Source organism: Cynocephalus volans, chromosome 4, assembly GCF_027409185.1.
Source record: "Cynocephalus volans isolate mCynVol1 chromosome 4, mCynVol1.pri, whole genome shotgun sequence".
Taxonomy (NCBI): Eukaryota; Metazoa; Chordata; class Mammalia; order Dermoptera; family Cynocephalidae; genus Cynocephalus; species Cynocephalus volans.
Window position 1 is genome coordinate 142267615 of NC_084463.1, and position 23898 is coordinate 142291512.

General features: G+C 38.1%; 1 protein-coding gene across 3 annotated transcripts in view; it reads left to right on the forward strand.

The window, feature by feature from the left end:
- Nucleotides 1–16790, forward strand: part of TTC17 (tetratricopeptide repeat domain 17) — a 131622-nt gene extending 114832 nt beyond the window's left edge. For all 3 annotated transcript variants that reach the window (XM_063092905.1, XM_063092907.1, XM_063092908.1), the window contains 3 exons: nucleotides 11859–11978; nucleotides 13797–13940; nucleotides 15661–16790. In XM_063092905.1, coding sequence (XP_062948975.1) covers nucleotides 11859–11978; nucleotides 13797–13940; nucleotides 15661–15792 — 396 coding nt within the window. In that variant the 3' untranslated portion in view covers nucleotides 15793–16790. The remainder of the gene's footprint in view (nucleotides 1–11858; nucleotides 11979–13796; nucleotides 13941–15660) is intronic.
- Nucleotides 16791–23898: the final 7108 nt, after the last annotated feature.

Consider the following 23898-nt stretch of genomic DNA (forward strand, 5'->3'; position numbering starts at 1 on the left):
AACATTTACTGTGTTGATAATAAGCTAAGTCATAGATTAGGCATCAACTAAATTTTAAAACATTGAAATTATTTAAAATATGTTTTCTGACCAAAGTGAAATTAAACTAAAAAAAGATCAAAGACGAAAGAATAGATAGAAAATTCCCATATTTTGGTAACATTATGCAGTATACCTCTAAATAATTCATGAGTCAATGAAAAAAGCATTAAAAAAATAGAAAACATTTTTAAATGGGTGATAATAAAGATAATGGCATATTAAAACTTGTGGGATTCAGCTAAAGCAGTGCTTGAGGGAAATTTATAGCCTAAATGGATATATTAGTTTAAAAAAGAAAGAGGGGGAGGCTGAAAGTCAGTGATTGTATGATCTATCTAAAAAAACTAGAAAAAGAACAAGTCAGAACTACACTGAGATATTTCTTGCCCATCATGGCAAAATTCAGTTTCAAGAAGACACTGTTGGTTAGGCTGTCAGGAAACTAGCACTGTCATACCTTCCTGGTGGAAATGCAAAATAGAATAACCTCTGTGGAGAAGAATTGACTATATCTTGCAAAATTACACATTCATTTACCCTTTTAGCCAGCAATACTACTTTCAGGAATCTTTCCTAAAACTACACTGGCAAAAAAATTAAAATAAAAATACCTATAAATGAGGCTGCTTGTTGTAGTGTGATTTGTAATAACAGACTGGAAACAAACCAAATGCCCAGCAGTAGGGGACTGATTGGATAAAAAAATTTCCTGTGAATATTCATTGTGTGAACATCCGCACAGTGGAGGCTTCTGCAGCTGTCAAAAAACAAGGACTGTAAACTTCTGTGGAGTAATCTTCAGGATATATCAAGTGGGAAAGGAAAAGTGGAAAAAGTAGTATCTTAGGTTACTGTATCTTTTTTAAAAAATAATGGCAAGGGGAGCGGTAATATAGAGAGAGAAACAAAGATATTAAAAAATGGAAGACTAAATCTTAATATTTTTAAACAGTTTCCCATAGAAGGAAGAAGACAATACATTGGGGAGAGCAGGGAATGAAGCTAGATTTCCTTGAATCTACATTATTTTTTCAGTTTGAGTTTAGAACCAAATAAATATTTTGCATAATTACAAAAAATAAATTTTAATAAGTCAATTCCTAATTAGAAGTAAAATGAGCCTCACTATATATTTAGTTGGCGGTATAACCACATCAAAAGAAAGTATTACAAGTTACTTTAAAACACAATTATTCAACTATACGTTTCTAGTAGGATTTACCCTAAGAACAAAAGAAAATCTTATACTGTTTTCAATTATGCTATTGTTAATAATATTGATAATGTTCTTCTGAGCTTGTTGGTGTATGTATTGAGAAATAAATGAATAATTATGTTGGTGTTGAGAACTGGAATTTTTGGTACAGATCAAAGGAAATACATATGTGAGAATGATGATGTTAATTAAAGATCTACATGGATGTCCCAAATTGGAAATATTAGTAAGAAATTCTGATGCGTTTTATCTTTTTTTTTTTTTTTTTTTTTTTTTGCCATCTGGCTGGTAACAGGAATCCGACTGCTTGACCTTGCTGTTATCAGCTGTTTTCTCATTTTTTAAATATGCATTTCCTGACTTTATTTGCTGAAAAGACTAGAAGCAGTGACTGGCCCAGTACTAATAAGCACCCGTAGTGTACAGATTGTGATCTTTAGTTACCACTTTCCACTAAAAGGAACTAGGTTTCCTTGGAGAAATAACTTCTACCAAGTCTGGGAAAGCACGAAACCTCCTGAAGATAACAAAGGTGGTTTCAAAAGAATTCAGAGCCAACTTAAATAAGCTCCCATTGGCCAAAGATGGGATGATTTGAGCAACAAGAGTATAATAAGTGCAATGGATGAAAGCCGTCATATGTTTAAACTACTAAATTCACTATGATAAGGGCTGGCCAGTTAGTTCAGTTGGTTAGATCATCGTCCTGATAACACCAACGTCCAGGGTTTGATACCAACCAACCACCAAAAAATTTTTTAAAAGTTCACTATGATTTTGTCTTATAGGATGCATGGGAACAGCTTGTTTTTTTAAATGTAAATACAGTCATGTGCTGCATAATGACATTTTGATCAACAAAAATATGCATATACTACAGTGATCCATAAGATCTCGCCTAGTGACATTGTAGCTGTCATAACATAATAGCGCAGTGTAGGAGCAATAGGCTATGCCATATAGCCTAGGTGTGTAGTGTACCATACTGTCCAGGTTTGTGTAAGAACACTTTATGATGTTCACATAATGATGAAATCGCCTAAAAACACATTTGTCAGAATGTATCCCAGTCAAACAAGGTATGACTGTAATAAGAAAGCAATAATCATGTATCCTTCCTTCCTAAATTAACTGTACTTTGGGGTAAACAAATAATTGATGACAGAAAGTCTCTCTTTATAGGGATATTCCAACTAATAAACTAGGAGTGATATTATTATAGTTTTTAGAATATTATAGTTTTGCAGCCCCTAACAAATTTATGACAGTGATCATCCCTGGCTTTTGACATCACAAACAGACACCCTGACAGTAAGTATGTACCATTGGCAGTTCACATCACTGTGAAAGTTTTGCCCCTACTCTTTCCCAAAAAGTTAAATCTTAATCCAATCCAGCCTCTCTAACTACCAATTTAAGAGAAACACAGGGGACCAAGGACCATGTTAAATTGTACCATAAGGATGCAATCAGCAGAGTCCAGACAGGGGAAACTACAGGTTAAATAACCCTATTTCTTCTGCAAAAATAAATTTGTGAAGAAAAAAATTAGATGAAGATGGACTCTAGAGATTGAGACTTAAGGAACACATCAACCAATTGCAGTGTGTGGACCATATTTAGATTTTGATTCAAATTGTAAAAGCAGAGCAAAACTTACACAACAATTGGGGGAAATAACAACACCAACTAAATGCTTGTTGGTATTAAAGAATAAGTTTCAATATTTTAGGCATAATGTATTAAACTTATGTTTTAAGTATGAATTTTTATCTTTTAGAGGTACACACTGAAAAATTTACTGTAAAATTATATGAAGTCTGGGATTTGCTTCAAATTAACACGGATGAGAGTACACATGAAACAGGATGGGCCGTTAGTTGATAAGTGTTGGAGCTGGTGATGAGCACATAGGAGTTCATCATACTGCTCTCTCTATGTTTGTATGTATTTAAAATTTTTCTTCATAAAATGTTTAAATGATGTGATCACAAAGATGAGAAAACAAATAGTATCAGAAATGATTTGGTAAATTTATAAAGCAAATTGGCACATCTTAAATTTAAAATATATTCAATTGTTTAAGTCAAAAACTCAGTGGATGGGTTAGATGGGTTAGATGGGTTAGACATAATTAAATAGTGAGCTGCAGGCTTTGTAAAAAATTAACTAGGAAGCATCACTTATCCTAAGGTGGATAAGTAAAAAAAATATCCACACCTGCATGCATTATAGTAAAACTACAAAACAGCAAAGACAAAGATATCTTAAAAGCGTCTGTTTCAGTCGGTACTGTCAGGAAGACAAAAATGACACTAGGTATTTCAGAGGAGCAAATTTAGTTAATAGAATTGATTACCTTGTTGTAGAGAGCTGAAAGAGGAAAAAAGAAATACTGAGGAAACCAGAGATAACAACTGTAGGGAACAGCTCCTACCTCTAGGAATGGGAGAAAAGGGCAAGCGATTGGGGTTTTCAGAATTTAGAAGTTCGCAGGAGGAGCTCTGGAGAGCTAGAGGGAGTACAGCCTGGCTCCTGAAGGGGTGCAGTGAGGCCTGGGTCTGAGAGTGCTGAGAGAAGCTGGAGACTGGGGTGCAGCAGCGCAAAGTGTGGTTGCTGGAACGACACTGACAGTAGCAAGATGCAAACAGGACAAAAGAAGACCCTTCTCCCTCTTGCCTTCCAGTCTCCAGGCGCACACATTTGCAGAACCTAACAAGAAGCCTGCTAGCAAAGGAAAAAGGTGGTTTGCAGAGTTCCAGCCACAGTATCATAAAGCACATAATAGAATTTTGGATTTGGACCTGAGAGACCATAGCTTGATAAATATCGTAGCAGCCATTCATTCATTCAACAAATGTTTAGTAGAGGCTTACTGTGTGACATTTACATTTTAAGTGAATGGGATAAATCAGTGAAGAAAATCTTAAAGATCTCTGCCCTCATGGAGACAGGGAGAATGGACAAATCAGCTACAGAGGAATGACGGCTAAAAATACAGCCTGCTTAATAGCAACTGTTAAAGCCAGATGACAATTTTGAAAGGATACCAGGCCCCCTAGAATCATGTAACCTAGAATGAGGGAAGAATAAAGACTCTTAACAAATAAAGAACTGGGAAAAGTTTACTACCAAGAGCCCTGCCCTAAAGGAACCTTTCTATATGATGACCACAGAAGGATTATCTGAGACACAAGAAGATTTGCTAATAAGCAAATAAAATGGTAAACAGGTATGCAAACCCAAACAAGCATTGTGGAAAATAATAATTTGTGGGATTTTAAAAGAAATGACTAAACTGAAATACTGTACAAAATAGAATGTATGTTGACAGTGGGATGATCAGAGTGACGGTGTTCAAAGGCCCTTTTATTGTTCAGGAAGAGTTAGTTAATATATTGCTTAGCCCTTCTTACATTAAATATTTGGAGTAAAAATTTAAGGGTAACATTAAAAGAATGCACAAATCCCAAACCTGTGAGGATAAAATAATGAAGTAAGAAGGGGATAAAATAATGAATAATGAAGCAAAAAAACAAAAAAAGGAGGGAAAAAAGCAATCAAGAATTTGGACAAATAAAAACAATTTGTAATATAACAGTGACAATAATTTCAAATTGGAAATTTTTTAAAGGAGATATATATTTTTATGAGTCAATTCTAAAGCGTAATAAAAAGATTTTAAAAATGGGAAAAGATATACCAGGTGTATACTAATCAAAAGGAAGTAGATATAATTATACTAATTACCTGAAAAATATTTCAAGACAAAAATTATTAGGGGCAGAGAGAATGTCTATGAAATGATAAAAAGTTTAATTTACCAGAAAGATACACCAATTCTAAACTTATAAAATAACCTCAAAATATGTAAAGCCAAAAGGATAAATCTACAGAAAGAAATTGCAAATCCATCAGTATAAGCACCTTTCTCCATTACTGATAGGTCAGTCAGTCTGTGCCTGAATCTGGGTCCATGAGGGATACTGGCTTGTGGTTTGTTTTTTCTTTTGTTTTTGTAAAGTTTTGGTATCGGGATAATAATGACCTCATATAATGAGTTGGGAAGTGCTGTCTCCACTTTATTTTTCTGAAAGAGTTTGTAGAGAATTGGTATTCTTCCGTAAATGTTTGGTAGAATTCACCAGTGATGCCATCTGGGCTAGGAGTTTTCATTGTGGGAGGTTTTTAACTGCAGATTCAGTGTCTTTACTAGATACAGCGCTATTCAGATTATCTCTTCTTAAGTGATCTTTGTCTGTTTTATCTTTGAAGAAATGTATCTGTTTCACCTAAGTTGCTGAATTTACTGGCATAAAGTTTTTCATACTAGTCCCTTATCATCCTTTTAGTATCTGTAGGATCTACAGATAGTGCACCCTCTGTTAATCCTGACATTAGTACTCTGTATCTTGTCTCTTTTTTTCCTGATCAGACTGATTAGTGGTTTAACGATTTTACGGATCTTCTCAAAGGATCAGTTTTTGGGTCCATTGATTTTTCCCTATTTTTCTGTTTTCTCTTTCATTGATGTCTGCTCTTATCTTTAAAATTTCCTGTCTTCTGCTTGCTTAGGATGTAATTTGCTTTTCTCTTTTTTAGTTTCTTGATATGGAAGCTTACATTGCAATGATCTCTTTCCTTTCTAGATGCTTAGTGCTAAAAATGTCCTCTAAGTTTATGACAAATTTGATTTGTCATATTTTCATTTTCATTCAGTTTAAAGTTCTTTATCATTTTCCTTCTGATGTCTTCTTTGACCAGCTCCATATTGAGAAGTGTATTCTTTGGTTTTCAACAATTTGGATATTTTCCAGATATCTTTCTTTGATTGACGTCTAGTTTAATTCCATTATAGTAAGTGAACATACTTTGCATGATTTGAGTTCTTTTAAGTTTATTCAGACTTGTTCTGTGGTCTAAAATATGACCTATCTTGGTAAATGTTTCATGTACACTAGAAAGCAATGACATTCTCTGCTGTTTTTAGGTAGAGTATTCTAGACCGGTCATGTAGGTTAAGTTGGTTTATAGCATTGTTCATGTCTTTATCTTTATTGATTTTTTTGTCTACTTCTATGAATTATTGAGAGTCATGCTGAAATATCCAACTGTAATTATGAATTTATGTCTTATTTTAGTTCCATCAGTTTTTGATTTGTGTGTTTCTAAGTTCTTTTATTAGGTGTAGAAATCAAGAAATAGAAAACAAAAATAGAATGGAGCCCAACAATCCAAAAGTTGTTTCCTTGAAACAACTAGTAAAACACACATTTGGAAAAATTAATTTATTTTAAAAAGGCACAAATAACCAATATCATGGAAAAGGAGGAAAGAAAACTATAGCTATACCCAATTAAAGAGATAAGAAAAGGATACAATTACAACTTTATGCTAATAAATTTGAAAACAGATTAAGTAGACAAATTCCTAGGAAAATATAATTTATTTAAACTGATTTAAGAAGAAAAAGAAGTTGAAGGGTTTTATAACTCTCAAATAAATTATAGCAATAGGTTAAAAGAAAAAGATATTTTCACAAAGAATATACAACAAACTCTATTGACTTTTTAGGTGAATTCTGCCAAACTTTTAGAAATACTTCATTCCAATATAAACAGACTTCTGGACAATAGATAAAGGAACAACTTCCCAACTGATTTCCTTGAGACTAGTGTAACTTTAAAAACAAAATCACACATTATAAGAAGGAAAAATTATATGTGTGTGTGTGTACATATATTATTATACATAATTTTTAATTAAAGAGAGTTGATGTCACAAACAGATATTAAAACCAACATATTACCAGACTGAATCCAGCAGCATATTTCTTTAAAAAAAAAGATGTACTTTGACCACCAAATTAAAGAACAGAAATTATGAAATCATTTCAGTAGATTGCATTTGATAAAATTCAGTACCCATTTGTGATATAAAACAAATGTAAATTAAGAATAGACAGGAACTTCCTTAATCTGATTAAGAGAATCAATAAAATATCTACTTCACAGATGATTCATAATGGGGGAAATATTTTTTTAAAACCTTCAAAATCAGGAAAAAGAATGCAAACCATCAGCACTTCTTTTCAACCTTGTACTGAGAGTCCTAGCAAGTACAGTAAGTCAATAACAGCATAAGTATTAGGAAAAAAACCCAAAATATTATTCAGAGGTAATGTGATTATCTACATAGTAAACCCCAAAGAATCTACAGACAAAGGTTTAGAAGTAGTAACATTTTTATCAAGGTGGCTGCCTGTAAAATCAATAAATAAAGTTGCATTTCTATATAACAGCAAAAAAAGAAGTTATTTCTATTGTTACAAAAATGTTTCCAGTAATAAATCTAACAAAAAATCAGCAAGATCTGTGTGCAGAAAGTGATTAAACTTTATTGAAAGGCATTTTTAAAGACCTAAATAAACAGAGATATGTAATGTTTATGGATAAGAAGACACATCACAAACATGTCAGTTTTCTCCAGTTTGATTTATAGAGTCAATGCTATTATAATCAAAATATCAATGAGGTTTTTTTTATGGTATTGAAAAGCAGATTTTTAAATTTATATGGAAGGGTAAGGAGTAAAGAATAGACATGGCACTCTTGAAAAAAAAGTTGTAAGAATTGCCTTACTTTTATGAAAAATTATAAAACAAAATATGTTATTGTTAGCTCAGGGGTAAACAAAAGTATGCTGAAGACTAAGTAGAAAGCTCCAGAACTGTTATATGTTAAAAAGATGACACTGAAGAGGAATGGGAAGAGGATGGACTATTTAGGAAACTGTGCTGGGGCAATTGCTTAGTTAACTTCAAATCCTTACATCTTACACAAAAACTCAGTTCCACTTGAATTAAGGACCAAGTATTAAAAACAAAACTAAAAATTAGAGTAAAATATGGGAGATGATCTTTCTGGCTGTAGAGTAGAGAAGGGTTTCTTAAAGAAGACACCAAGGCACTAACTGTAAAAGAAAATGTTAATAAGTTCAATTACATTAGAGTTAAAAAAATTTTTAATTGAAGCGAGGTAAGCTAGAGACAGGAAATATGTGTTCAACATTTAACCTACACGAAGGATTAAAATGCAGAACATATAAATTGATGAGAAAGATAAGTAATAAAATAGAAAAAAGCATAGGAGATATTAACAGTTCACAGAAAGAAGAGATAGATAAATAAACACAAGAAACAGTTCTCAAACTCACTAATAATCAGTAAATGCAAAATAAGACCACAGTAAAGATGCCATTCTACCCCCACTGCTAATAGCAAGTATTAGAAAGAATATGGATCAAGAGGTACTTTTAAACAATGCTGATGAGATTGTAAATTGACACAACACCTTTGGGAAACAATCGGGCATTCTCTTGTTTTTTTTAAACATTTGCATGTGCTATGACCCCATAATTCTAATCCTAGGTATCTACTTTAGACTAGAGAAACTCTGCACATTTATTTGCAACAGAAGACATAAAAACAGGAAACTCAAATGCCCATCTACAGAAAGTATATAAACACATTGTAGTATATTCACTTAATGGACATTTACTTGTGCCACAAGGAAACTGAATGACCTAAAGCTACACACAGCATGTATGAATCTTAGAAATATAGTATTGAGTAAAAACCCCAAGTCCCAGAAGACTTCATACAGCATACCATTTTTATAAAGTGCAGGGAGAAGTAAACTGATACTACATCATTGGGGTAAATACACATCTGTGCAAGTGATAGACTGTTTAAAAGGAGCAATCAAATAATAAAGACAAGAATAGTGTGTGCCTCTGGAAAAAAGGTAAGAGGATGGAATAGTGTGAGGACACATAGGTCGATGTGTCCTCACAAGTTCATTCTTTGATTAGATGGTAGTTTCTGGGATATTCATTATTTTGTGCTTATCAGCATAAATATATATTTTATATGATTATATATTTAATATATATTTATTATATAATTATATCCGTACTATATTATGTTATATATTATATATATTCATAATTATATAAATTTTGTGTGTGTGTGTCAAAAATTGGCATTAAAGAAAAATCCTTTTATTTAAAAATAAAAGAATCCTTTTGGGAAGCCAGTCAGAAAGATCAAGTCACAAGGAGGAACAAATCAGGTTGACTTCAGATTTCGCTGCAGCAGCCTTGCATGCCAAGAGGCAGCAGAGAAATGCCAGTAAATTATTAAGGAAAGAATAAGCTGTGGTTTGATATCCAGCCAAGCTATCTTTTAGATATGAAGGCTACAAACAGAAAGTTTTGAATATATGTTCATTTGCTAGAGCCACCATAATGAACCACAGACTCGGTGGCTTAAAGAACGGAAATTTATTTTTCACAGTTCTGGAGGCTGGAAGTCCAAGGTCAAGGTACTGGTCGGGTTGGTTTCCTCTGAGGCCTCTTTGTCTTGCCGATGGCCACCCTCTTGCCACCTCTTCACGTGGTTGTCCCTCTGTGCACATAGAACCTTACTGGTTCTTTGTATAAATGCAGTCATACTGGATTAGGACCCTATCCTAATGGCTTCATTTTAACTTAACCGCCTCTTTAAAGATCTCTAAATACAGCTACATTCTGAGGTACTTGGGGTTGGAACTTAAAAATATGAATTTTGGGAGAACACAATTCAGCCGATAACAATGATCTCAAAACATATCGTTCCCGTGAACCCTTCTTGAGGAAATTACTAGAAGATGAACTTCAGTCAACCAGGAGATGATTGAAGAAACCACACAAAAGAAATGTCAGTGACCACTGAATACTTTCAGCTGTACAACCAATACTAAAACAAAGGTGGGGCATAGGGTGACAGATCAGAATATAAATATTGTATGTGCTGTCACTGTACAATTATAAAATTACCAAAAATTAGATTGGAAGAAAGAAAGAAGATGGGAAGCACAGTAAGTTTTCTGATTGCCTTTTCTGTAATGGCTGGGTGTTAGAGACCATTAATCAAAAGTGGGAAATGAAATAGAAAAATCCAAAATTGGATCTAAATTAAGTACTGAAATTTTGTATATGGCAAAGGTAGCCATCTCACTAGGGAGAAAGATGAATTATTCATTAAATATTATTGGGACAACTTAGTAGCCATCTGGAAAAAAGTTAAGTTGGAGCCGTATTTTTTACTTTACACCAGGTTAAATTTCAGATGGATCAAATTTTTAAATGTGAAAAATGAAATTACAAAAGTTTTTTGGGGAAAAAAACATGATAAAATTTCATGATAACCTTGGAGTAATGGAGGCCTAATTACAACTAAAAATCCACAGTTATCAGGGATAAATTAATAAACAGAACTCTGTAGAAATCAAAACCTCCTGCAACACACAACGCACCATAAGTCCAAAAGCAGACTTCAGACTGGGGAAACGAATGTGTCAATCATATCACAGGCAAGGGACTGGTCTCCCTAATATATAAAGAGCTTTTTCCAATAGACAGGATAAAGACCAAGTAGAAAAAGTAACAAATATAGGAACAGATAAGAATTTTGAATGAACTAAAGTTTAGTTCCCTCAAAGAAAGTTCACGGAAAAATACAAAAGGCTGTCAGATACGAAAGGATGTTCAGCTCCTCTCATCAGAAGGGAAATACAGAGTAAAACCACATTTTTCACCCATTGGATTGACAAAGGTCCAAGAGTTTAATAACAGACTCTGTGATGAGGCTGTAAGGAAACAGGATGCACATATGTTTCTGGCAGAAGACTAAATGGTTCCAATGCTATGGAGGACAATGTGGCAATATCCATCAAAATGATGTGTATATCCCCTTGACATAGCATGTCCACATCTGGAAATGCATCGTACAAATGCAAAGTTACACCTATACAAGATTCTTTTTGCAGCATTGTTTATAACAGTAAAAAATTGGGGGAGAGGGGAATATTCATTTTAAGGATCTAGTTAAATAAATAAATAAATAAATAATGGTACAATGAAATACTGTGCAACTATTAACAAAAGAATGAGGAGGCTTTCCATACAAGGATGTAGAAAGATATCCAAGGTAAATTGGTTAGTGAAAAAAGCAAAGAGCGGATCAGGGTTACCTCTTCTATAAATAATAGGTTAAAGGGGGCATGGGAGTACAATTCTCTATTCATCTTTGCTTGTACGGAATGAAGCATAAAGAAGTTCTAGAAGAACACATAAGAAACTAAAAATAGTGTGTACTTACATACAGTAGATACAAGGATGGGAAGGAGGCTTTTCACTGCATAACTGCATACTTCCTGGTTTTTGAAACGTGAATGAGTTGCTTATTCCAAAATTTAAATAAATTTAAATAAAAAAAGAAATATAGTTCTGCTATTTAGTAGTCAAGTAGACTTGGGCAAGATACTTAACCTCTCTGAATCGTAGTTTTCTCATTTATAAAAAGGCCAAAATAGTAATAGGAAGCTCATAGGATTTTTCTAAGGATTAATAAGAGGACAAACATAAAGTGCTTAGCAGAGTGCCAGCACCTATGTTGAGTACCAGTTAAATGGTCATGATGCATGTAACTGTGCTTAATCTTGGTACTACACTGGTGTGTTATTGAAGACATCAGCCTTAGCTAACCATTCCTTTGTAGAACCAGACGTCCTGGGTCCTTTCCAGCATGGCAGCCCTCTACTGGAGAGTGAAAGGCCAAGGCAAGAAGGCGATCGACTGCCTGCGCCAGGCTCTCCACTATGCTCCACACCAAATGAAGGTGAGTGGGACTCAGAAGGCCATTGGTCCTTTCTGTCCCTTGGGTCTTTCCATCCCAGGTGGTTTATTCTGAGGTTTCTAGTGGGCTTCCTCACGCTCAGCCAGTAAGCAAGTAGTGCAAGGATAGGATGGGGTGGGAGAACCTATGACCCAGCTTGTGCCACAGTCCTGTGAGTTATCCCCACTAGTGAGCCTCCCTCCCCTGCCTTGCTGTTGGAACATGGGAAAAGGCCTTCAAGATCACTGTCAATATTACATTGTTTAGTACCCCTTCTGCTGTACTCAGAGTGTGTATACATCATTTAGTATCCAATGTACACCAAATACATTGGCCTCCACAGGCTACCACCCGAGAAGTCATTCTGGGTTTAGCTTATTCTCAGGGGTCTGGAGGCCAGTTATACTTGTTTTGCATATAGACTTGGCCGAGCTTGCTTCCATGCACAGAGACAGAAGCAAATTTCCATTCCTTCATATACACTGGCCAGTTCCTAATCCTTGTCTGACTTCCCCATTTAGACACACACATAGACACACACATCAAACACAAAAAAATGTGTTAGCATCAGTCTTTTCCAAAAGGCCAGTTATTGTTATGATGACTCAGAATGAACAGTATTTTTTACAGCATATTTGTATCCATGAGTGCTGAGTTTTGCATTAATCCATATCTCACTTCCAGCTCAGTTGACTTCTGGTCTAATTCTGGCTGGTAGAGTACCCAGAGGCCTTGTGCATGTGTGCGCCTGGTTTTCCTGCCCAGAATGTTTTCTGGCTTAGCTGCAGCAACATCTGCAGGCCCACCTTCTGTACTGTGTCCCTGGCTTCTGCAGGGATGTGCATACTGGGCCCATTGTGTGGATGGTGTGAAGGGCAGGAAACAGTCCTCTGAAGGAGGATGGGGTGGGAGGTGGGGAGTCTGCCCCCTAGGTCCCATCGCCTCCTACCAGCTTCCCAGGCCAGGCAGGGCTGCCGTGGTGCTAGCTGCAAGTCCATCAGTGTTGACCCATTTTGCCCATCTGGGTGCTCCAGAGTCCCATGTTCCCTTCTTTCTTCAAGTCTAGCAAGAGAGAAGAAACCTGGGTGTGCTTGGCCCCTGGGGCCTGGTGATGATGAGTTGTCCCCTCCCTCAGCTTTGTGTTTAGCTGCATGTTGTGCTGACTTTGTTCTTGTTCTCATATCAATATCGCCCCTCCCTTGCACTTTTACTCTTGTCTCATTCCTGTTGTCACTTTTCCCCTGAACAGAGTAAAGTCTCCCCAGGTCTGGTTGTGTGGGCTAGGCAGAAACCATACAAACATACACAAAAAAGGGGAATGGGAATGGTTGTGTTCCAGTAAAACTTTACAAAAATAGGCAGCAGGCTGGATTTGGCCTGTGGGCCAACGTTTGCCAACCCCTGCTCTGGCTGATCCAGCGGTCCTTGTCGAAGATACTTTGGTTCTTTGACTCCAAGTGTGGTCTGTGGACAGGTATTAATCAATCCATGGGCTTTTTATTACCAACCAGCAACAAGACAAAGAGCTTGCAGCAGCATAAGCCAACTATGTCACTCAGCAGTTTGTTTACTTCTGCAGACATTTTTGTTTTGTTTGTTTTTTGAGGCAAGACTTGGTCAATGAAAGAAGTAATTGATTTATATTCTAGTGCGAGCTGTTATCTATCACAGACCAGTAGCAAACAGCAGACAAGCACTTTGAGTTACACAACTCTGTCATTTACCGGGAAATGCCGACTGCATTCTTTGTGATTACAAAAACCAACAATGAAAGCTTAAAACCCAGTATTGCCTGCTCACCATTTTTCTTCCTTCTCCCAGGACGTGCCCCTGATTAGCCTGGCCAACATCTTGCACAATGCCAAGCTCTGGAATGATGCCGTCATAGTAGCCACCATGGCAGTAGAGATCGCACCACACTTTGCTGTGAACCACTTCACACTGGGCAACGTCTACGTGGCAATGGTGAGACTGGGGGTGTGAGCAGAACATGCCAACTCTGCTGCGGCACAGTGGCTCATCTCTGATGTCAAACCTTTTTGAATATGTCATTATTGTACAGTTTCCTGTAAGTTTTATGTCTAAAATTGCTAGCTCTACCAAGGGTATATTTTATGGATAAGTGTTTGTAAGGATTTTTAAAAAATAATACATGAAATTAATCTGGATATTTACAACTATGTAGTTCCTCACCATGAGTTCAACGCTAATAGTAGAGTCATTTTTATCCTGGCCGGTTAGCTCAGTTGGTTAGAACACAGCCTTGTAACAAGAAGCTCATGGGTTCGGATCCCCATACCAGCCAGCTGCCAAAAATAAAAAAAAAGATTTACCTACAATTTTCTGTAGACATCACCTGTTCCAGAAAACCTCACCTAAACACTCCACGCAGACACACACACACACATGCGCTCTTGCTTCCAGGTTGGGCTAGGTACCAGTCACTACATTCATGACACCCTGTGCATATTTCTCTTGCCATATTTTCACCTCATATTATAATTTTTTGTTTGTTGTCTCTCCCTTTGGACTACAAGCTCCTTAGGGACAAGACTCCTCTTCATCTCCCTATTCCCAGCTCCTCACAGTGCTTGGCACATTGTAGGGGCTCACCAAATAGTCAATGAATGATGAAACTCCACTAGTTTCATGGCATGCCATTTCCAGAGGAGATGGCAAAGCTGTCATCCAGATTCCTCATTCTGATCAGAAACAGGGACCAATTCAGAACTTAAAATCCCAAGGGTCTCCCCAGAAGCTGCCATAAGTGAATATAACATGAGAATCGTGCCATCCACTTTCATGTAAAGTGTAGTGTCTCGCATGGGGCTGTCCCCAGGATATTCTCAGTAACAGTTAATAGAATGAGCAGCCCTGGGCTATAAGCTTTAGGTATCATTTTTGACTTCAGAGGCTGGAAGTATAATTTGGCCATGTAGGTATTGCTGAATGTGCAGATATTCCTCTCTGCATCTTAAAGTGAAGGATCTATTTTCGTCCTCAGTAAATGTGAAATTTGCTATTATGAATGAGGAATTCTGTCTCTCATTTGGCTGGAAGGAATCATTTAACCAGTTGGTCTGGGCTTTTCTCTGAGACTATTAGCCTAAGTAAAAAAATTAACACCTTTAGTATGGCAGTGATCGTTTCCAAGCCCAGTTGGTATTTTTAAATGCTAGGGAAAATAAAAAACTGTTCAAAATTTACAAGTCTAATTGAGATACCTGACTTTACTTCCATCCTCCCAGCTACAGCAGAAAATTTAGGCAGATGCATAATGAGTACTTGCCAAGCATGTTCTAGAGGTTTCTGTGAACATTCAGTGGAAGAATTTTGTACGTCACCTAGCACAGTGCTTGGCACATTTAGGTACTCAGTGATATTAGTTCTTACTTACTACAACCACTGTTATTCCCGTTGCTGAGTCTGACCTTCGTAAAAGCTGCTCTACCCCTTTCCCTTTGGTTCTTGGGCTCTGCTATGATTTTCTTTGTGATGTACCTGGAGGATGGAAGCGGCTGTTTACTTCCAGACCTCAGAGTTTTCTGCGGAGACGTAGATCCATTGAAAAAATACTGCAGGGTTGTCATTAGCGCAGAGGTGCTTTTTGAGAAAAAGGAGATCGCAGTGTGTATTTAGTCTGGTGGTGCCATCCCTCTCACATTTGTCCCTTTGTCCCTCACAGGAAGAGTTTGAAAAAGCACTGGTGTGGTATGAATCAACACTGAAGCTGCAGCCCGAGTTTGTGCCAGCCAAGAACCGAATTCAGACCATCCAGTGCCACTTAATGCTGAAGAAGGGACGGCGCTCTCCTTAGTGCACTCCTGCTTTCTCTTTCTTTTTCCTCATGCTCTTAAAAAAAAGAATAAGAAAAGGAACCAATCATTGTCAGTATCTACTTTTAATGAGGTGTGTGAGAATAAGACTTGTAACAGGACTTTTACACATGTGGGACTCAGTTTGTTTTTGATTTTAAGTTCCTTCTTTCCCCCAACCAACCTCAGAAGAGGCATCTTTAGAAAGAAATTTCTTAAAAGGAAAACGCAGCTTAATGATATTGTGTAAATACTGAGCCAAGACATTTCTGGAGCTGTGCTCTGTGTCCAAAACCTTGATGCCTTTAGGGCTTTTCTCAGTGGTCCAGCCAGCTTCCTCTGAGGGAAGACAAAACCACATTGCACATTCTCTGCTTCCTGTCATAGCCTCTGTTGTCAGTGGAAATGCAAAAGCCCATCAGGTGCCAGTCAATGAGGAGCAGTGTCCTGCGCCCCTGCATTAGGTCTCCCTGCTGTCCCCAGTCTTGTCCGTTTCATGCTGCTGTGTGACAGACTCTCAGAGGTAGTGTGCAAGGGAGGAAGGAGGAAATGATTTTTTAAAACAAAATATTTTCAGCAACTAAAACTCTTAGGATCACCTGATCTTTGTAATGTTATTTATGTTGGGGAGGGAGGGGGGCTGAGAAGGGGAAATCAGCAGCGTGCACCATCTTTATCGTTTAATTACAAATCACGAGGAAACCAATAAGTTGAAATCCTATATAACAGGTTTATATATATAGAATATGTATATTTGAAGCCCTCTACAGACTGAGTCTGTGTTTTACTAATTCTTTGTTCACCGTGTTACCCATCTTGGAGTAAGGTGTGCGTAGCTGCTCCCTCTCTCCGAAGCCTTCAGACTGAGCTCAGGAGAGAGTAACGAGCCAAGATTGAGTGTTTCCATATGATGCTTTTTACCTTTGGTCCCAGGAGAATCAGAAACTACAACATTTTGAAACCTTCAAGGGCACATACTGAGAACAAAAATAAAAGTCGTTTATGAGCAAAATAGGTCTGTAGTGTGGTTTTTCTTTAGAAGCAGACTAATTTGGACAGCTCTGAAGCCTAACCGTAACTCTGGATCTGATCTTTGCCGGTCCTAGGTTGTCTTTGTGTATCTTTCTTTCCACAACAGCAAGGTGAGCGGGAAAACAATTCATCAGTAGAGTTTATGGTTGATGAACTTATTAGCATGATACATTTGACCAGGAAAGACGCACAGCCAGCAGATGTTCAGAGTTGGGTATATAATTGACCTTCCCAGAAAAGGAAGAATAACCTAAGCCACCAAGTTACACTCCCTTAGTTGAGCAGAGATCCTCAAGTTCATCCGAGTAAGCTTCATGAAGAGCCTTGGGGAGAGTCATACTAATATTAGGTTAAGCATTCTGAGACAGGATTCCCTGGAAGACAATTTCTTAGACTTTCCTGGAACATTACCATACCCAATCATCTCAAATATTGGCTCACTGAACTTGGAGCATTTGGTTCTAGTACAGACTATGTAATTTCTTAGAGGCAGGTGAGCAATCAGACATGTCTGTGAACTCTGTCCTTTATGCAGCTAGATCCAACTCAGTCCAAACAGTTTTATGGGGTGCATTTTGAGAACAGCAAATTCATTTGTTATTGAATAAAGTGAGCCTTTATTCTCTAGGGGGATCTTCATAAATTAACCATTGTGTCTAAATGTAGTTCCCTGTTTCCCCACCTTGCCACAATTTGGTGTTTAGATTTTTCTGAAACCCTCAACAGTTGCTTGGTGGGTTTTTAAGATTTACATACAGTGAAACTCAATCTCTGATGTCCAATTCTGTAATAGATCTGTATAAATAGTTTTGATAAGTGCATAGAATCGTGCAGCCACCACAGTAAGAAACACAACTTACATCACCCCAAAAAGATTCCCTCCTGCTGCCCCTTTGTAGTCAAACCTCCTCTACCCTCAACCCTCGGGAACCACTGGTCTGCTCTCCATCCCCATGGTTTTTCCTCTTCCATAATGTCACGTAAATGAATTACACAGTATAGCCTTTTGAGTCTGGCTTCTTTTATTTAACATAATACACTTGAGATCCACCAAGTGTAGTTTATTACTTTTTATTGCTGAGTAGTATTCCATCATTTGTTTGCCTGTTGGAGGACACTGGGGTGTTTCCAGCTTTTGAAGATTATGGATAAAGCTGCAATGAATATTTACATATTCCTTTTGAAATAGGAATGGTCAGCCAAAACTGAATGGAGGCAGCTTCAAGTTGGTTTTATACAGGAGTATGGGGTAAGGACAAGTGGGAATCTGCTTCTCTGGAAGGAAGGGGAATTTGAAATGATTGGGAATTGCTTCCACAGCATTGTTCACAGGCTCATTTCAGGTGCTGCTTGAAATCAGGCACGGTGGGATGCTGCGCTGCGTGGCTGGTTGACAGACCGTGAGTGTGGACCTTCTCTGGGCCTGGTGAGATGAGAGCCCAGTGATGATGCAGAGGCTGGTGGGTGGGGACAGACACCAGCAGGCCAGAACAGTTGTCTTTCTCTCTCTGCCTTGCAGCTTCCATCCCAGAACTCTATGGGGCCTATCCACTAAGTAGGTCAAAGGTCTGACTTGCACTAGATTAAGACACTGGTTCCAACCTGCTGGGAGTGGATCTTGGAGCCCAACTCTCCAGTGTAAGGGGCAGCTGTTAGTGTCCCTTCTATTCCACATACACAGGGGCCTGAGCATTTCCGGGGCAGAGCCCCCCAGAACTTTGGCCTCATGACAGGCCCACCCCTGTAGCAACTCCTTTGCACTGGGGCTGTTCCTCCTTCAGAGAGGCCCAGAATGGGTTCAACAAACCTGGGTGCGGACCTTAGTCCTGCCTCTTGCTAGCAAGGTGATCATAAGCAAGTCGTTTAGCTCTGAGCTGCATTTCTCACTGGAAGAAAATAAGAATAAGAACTACTACTCTTTATAGGGAATTGCTGTGAGAATTAGAGGAGATAAAAAATATGAAGCAGTTAGCACAGTACAAGTGCCCAGTAAGGGGTAGCTATTGTTACTGGCACCACATTGTAGAAACTGGTATTTTAAAGAATTTTTGAATGAATTTTAAATAAGACCCCTCCCTGGCATATTCTCTGGTCAGGCCGGCCTCACTGTCCTGATTTCCAAAGCTTTTGCTTAGTCTATTCCCCATCAGATATGGCGTCTTCCTTCCTCTCTGATTTCTACCCACCTTCTAGGCCTCTTTTTCCTGAGCTTTTCCTGATAACTCCAGAAAACACTGATCTACATCTTTTGTGATAATTATAACCACTTCAATTCATTGAGCCAAGCAGGAGGCTGTGTGCAGTCATCAACATCTCAGATTTATTGAGCTCTTACTATATGCCAAGATTGTTCTAAGAGTTTTATGTGGAATAAATTCACTTAAGCCTCATGTCAACCCAATAGTGTAGGTACTGTTGTTACCCCAATTTTTAGAATGAGAAATCGGAGACCAAGATTAAGTAACTTGCTCGACCACAGTTAGGAAGTGCTGGAGTCAAGGTCTGAGCCCAGGCAGTCTAATCCTAAAGCTGGCCCTCCTAACCACCATGTCATACACTCATGATCTCTTTTAGTCCTCACAACTACAAAATAGGTAGACAATAGTATCTCTATTTTACAGATGAGAAAAATGAGGCTCCGAGGTGAAGTAACTGGCTCACACTCAACACAGTTAGCATGTGATAAAGTTCAGATTCAAACCAGGCTCCGATTTGCCTAACACCAAATTAGTGCCCGTAACTGCTTTACTATCCTGCCTCCACATATAAATCACCGCTAGTAATTTCATTCTTAACTGTTCCCTATTTGCTTTCAGGTGTGTTGATCTTATCTCTCCCATGTGTGTTCATATGTCACATGTCTGTTCTTAGCACTGAATACAGCAACTTGTATGTTGTAAATATTCAATAAATGTCAAATGATTGACAAGCCATACAATTTGTATGTTCCTCTGCTTCCTGCTGTTGGCATTCTGAGGGCTTTTCCACCCACATCTCACAATTGTTTAGGAAACCAATTGCAAGGAAGTAAAATATCTTGCTTCTCTGCAGTGGAACTTGGGGGTTAAAAAAAAAGATCCATCCTTCTGTCTCAGGCCCTTGCCACCTGTGAACCTCACAGGGCCTATTCTAACCTCCACTGCCTGAGGGTCTGGCACTACTGACTGGAGAGAAGGTAGGACCACTGTGGTGTGGCCAGCTTCATGGGGATCTGCCCCCTTTCCTGGGCCTCCAGTGACTCCACCCTGACATCTGTGCCAGCTGTCATCTCCAGGCAGTGGTTGAGCCAGCAGCAGGGAAGACGTTTCTAAATTCAGCTTTCGTGGTTATTCTAATGGTCAGACAGGCATGCCTAGATCAAATCCTATGTTTTCCCTTTCTGTGAAGTTGCAAACAGGCAATTCTTACTCTTGCTACAAACTGATTTAACTTGGCACTTACTGATGTCCAACACTTAATAAGACATTAGACATGGTCTCTGCCCTAAAAGTGTTACAACACAATGAGACTGTGACTCTTTCCTTTCTGTTAAGAGTTTTGTTCCACTTCTGGACCCTAATCCAAAAGCTTGATTGCTTAGGACAATGATTTCTGGCCTGGAAGGTGGGGAGCTTGTCCCAAAACACCGCTTAATAGAAATGCCTGAGGAAATTTTTCTTTACGTTTTTCACTTTGGTTGATTTCTTCCATTCTGTCTTTTAATTTACTGTCTCTTTCTTCAGCTGTGTCTAGTATACTGTTTATCCCACTCATTGAGATTTATTTCAGTTATGACATTTTTCACTTGTAGGATTTCTATCTCATTCTTTTTCTTTATATCTACCTGCTTACATTTCACGATCTCTCCTTGTTTTATGGATGCTAATCTTTCATTTAACTACTTAAACATTTTCAGCATACTTACTTTTCAAATTGGTCTATTATTTCTTGTTCATCAGAAATAATTCTTGTCTTTGTTGAATGGGTGGATTGTCTGCTCCCCTAAAACTGTAACACACCCAGTTCTCAGTTTTTAGATTGCTACTTTTCTCTATATTCTTTCTTGTCCTTAGTGGTCTCACCCAGTCAGTCATGTGATTTCACACACTATCTCCATGCTGTGACCTCCAAATTTATATATCCAGCATAGACATCCTCTATTAACTCTAAACTCATTTAGCCAACTGCCTCCTCAGTATATTTATGTGGTTTGTACACAACTGAATTCCTTATCTTCCCCCCAAATTTTTGTCTAACTTTGGTTTTCCCATCTGAGTTAATTGCAACTCCCTCCATCCAATTATTCAGGTCAAAAAATTCTAAAGTAACCCTTGACTCCTGTTAAAACGTGTCATATCATGTCATTCCTCTGCTTAAAACCAGTGACTTGCAACAATTTATTTTTATATATGTTAAAAAAGAAAAAACTAAAAAGAAAACAAAAACTCTACAATCTGTCTCAGTTTTATCGCCTATTGCTCTTTCTCTCTTGCTTGCTCCTCTCCAGCCATACTGATCTCTTTGCTGTGTTTTGAAACTTCCAGTCATGCTTCTGCCTCCGGGCATCTGCATTTGCTGTTCCCTTGGCTCCAAATATCCCTTTGGCTTACCTTCTCACCACCTTCTTTGTGAGGCTTCCCTGATCATGATACTTTAAATTGTGACATCCTCCTCTGCTTAACTTCTCTCCATAGCTCTTATCATTACTGAGTTACTATGTGTTTTATTTATTGTCTGTCATCTCTAACCAGGACCTAAGCTCAAGAATGCAAGATTTATATCCGTTTTGTACCTTGATGTATCTCTAGCCCCTGGCACATAGTAGGTGTCCAGAGAAAACTGCTGAATGAATGAACGGAGGAATGAATGAGTGGTGCTGGAGTTCCTCATATACTTTATATATTTTTTGTCCTTATTCAGCAAGAGTTAATGCCTGAGGTAATTCCACAAATCGTGTGGGGTTGAAGACATTTCCTCATGGGGAAATTTTTGAGGTTGTCTCTGCTGAATTCCCTACAAAGCCAAACACATTTTCACATTAGTTTCTTGGCATGGGGTTTCCACATTGTATGGAGAGTGTGAATCAAAACACTACCACCTCACTGGAAAGAGGCTCAGTGTTTTGATATGTTTACCTGATGGACAGGGACTTTCTGATCTTTGTCCTGTCCCTAGCTCCTGGCCTCACACAGAGTCCATTTCATCTCTCAGCTGTTCGTGAGGCCTAACTCCTATGCCACATGGGGCCTAAGACCACAGCTCCTCAGGCCTACAGCAATTCTCAGGCCCTGTGGGCTGTGCAGCAGCAGTTCCCATTCCACTACTGGCACCTAGTAATTCCTCTTTCTTGATTCTGAGTTAGTCCTATATTTTTAAAATATTGAATCCTGCCTTAGTACGTGTCAGAGTGGGAGGTGGGGGATTCCAGTGTGTGCTCCATGTGCCATGGTGACTGGAAGTTTGGAGAGGCCAGTTCTACACTACACATGACCTTTCCCCTGAAATCCAGAATCTTCCCCTGGGGGGGCATGAACCCCTGTGTGAAAAGCCTTGCTACTGATAGACATGAATTATATCCATTATGAGGACTGAAATAGAAAAGGGCATTCAGATGCACTGGCTTACGAGCAGAACACTGTTTTGACTGAAGTTCACTGCCTCCAGAGTTAGGCCAAGCCCCCTAAGCCCAAAATCTCTGCAGATGCCTATCACAGAAAGCCTAGCTTCTCTGAAAATGTCTAGCTCCTTTACGAAGGTACCTTTAATTACTTGAAAATGAGCCTTGTATTAGTCAAGGTTCTGCAGAGAAACAGAACCAAAAGGAAAGAAAATGGTCTTCAAAAAGTTCATGGAAAAGGGGGATTATAGAAAAGCTACGCCTGGATTGCAAAATTTGTTTGAACCAAAATAAATTTGTGCTAACTTGCTATTACATATCTGAACAGGACCTAATTTGAGGCACTAAGAAGAATAAGACATCAGTTTGAAGAGAGCCCCTATCAGAGCAACATGAATTCTGCTAAATTTGAAGCAAGAACGAACATCAAATTGATGGTGAAGCTTGAGTGGAAGAATGATGAGATCATTGATGCTTTACGAAAAGTTTATGGGGACAATGACCCAAAAAAACAGCAATTAACAAATGGATAGCTCATTTTAAGACGGGATGAGACAATGTTGAAGATGAAGACTGCAGCAGCAGACTATCCACATTAATTTGAGAGAAAAAAAAATTAATCTTGTTGGTGCCCTAATTGAAGAGGACCAGCTAACAGCAGAAATAATAGCCAACACCACAGACTTCCCAATTGGCTCAGCTTACACTATTCTGACTGAAAAATCAAAGTTGAGCAAACTTTCTGCTCGATGGGTGCCAAACTGTTGTGCCAGATCAGCTGCAGACTAGAGCAGAGCTTTCAATGGAAATCATAAATGAGGGGGATCAAGATCCGAAAGCATTTTTTGGAAGAATTGTAGCAGGAGATGAAACATGGCTTTACCAACACGATCCTGAAGACAAAACACAATCAAACCATGGCTACCAAAAGGTGGAAATTGTCAGTCAAGGCAAAAGCAGACTAGTCAAGAGCAAGGTCAGGGCAACAATTTTGGGGGATGCTCAGGGCATTTTGTTTGTTGACTTTCTGGAGGGCCAAAGAATGATAATATCTGCTTATTATGAGAGTATTTTGAGAAAGTCAGCCAAACTAGTAGAAAAACACCCAGGAAAGCTTCACCAGAGAGTCCTTCTCCACCATGACAGTGCTCCTGCTCATTCCTCTCATCAAACTAGGGCAATTTTGCAAGTATTTCAATGGGAAATCACTGGACATCCACCTTACAGCCCTAATTTAGCTCCTTCTGACTTCTTTTTGTTTCCTAACCTTAAAAAAATCTTAGTAAGGGCACCCATTCCATTTTTCTTCAGTTAATAATGTAAAATATAATGACATGGTTAAATTCCCATTTCTTCAGGGACGTACTAAATGGCTGGTATCATTGCTTATGTAAGTGTCTTGAACTTGATGGAGCTTATGTTGAGAAATAAAGTTTATATTTTTTATTTTTATATTTTAATTCCATTTTCCCATGAAGTT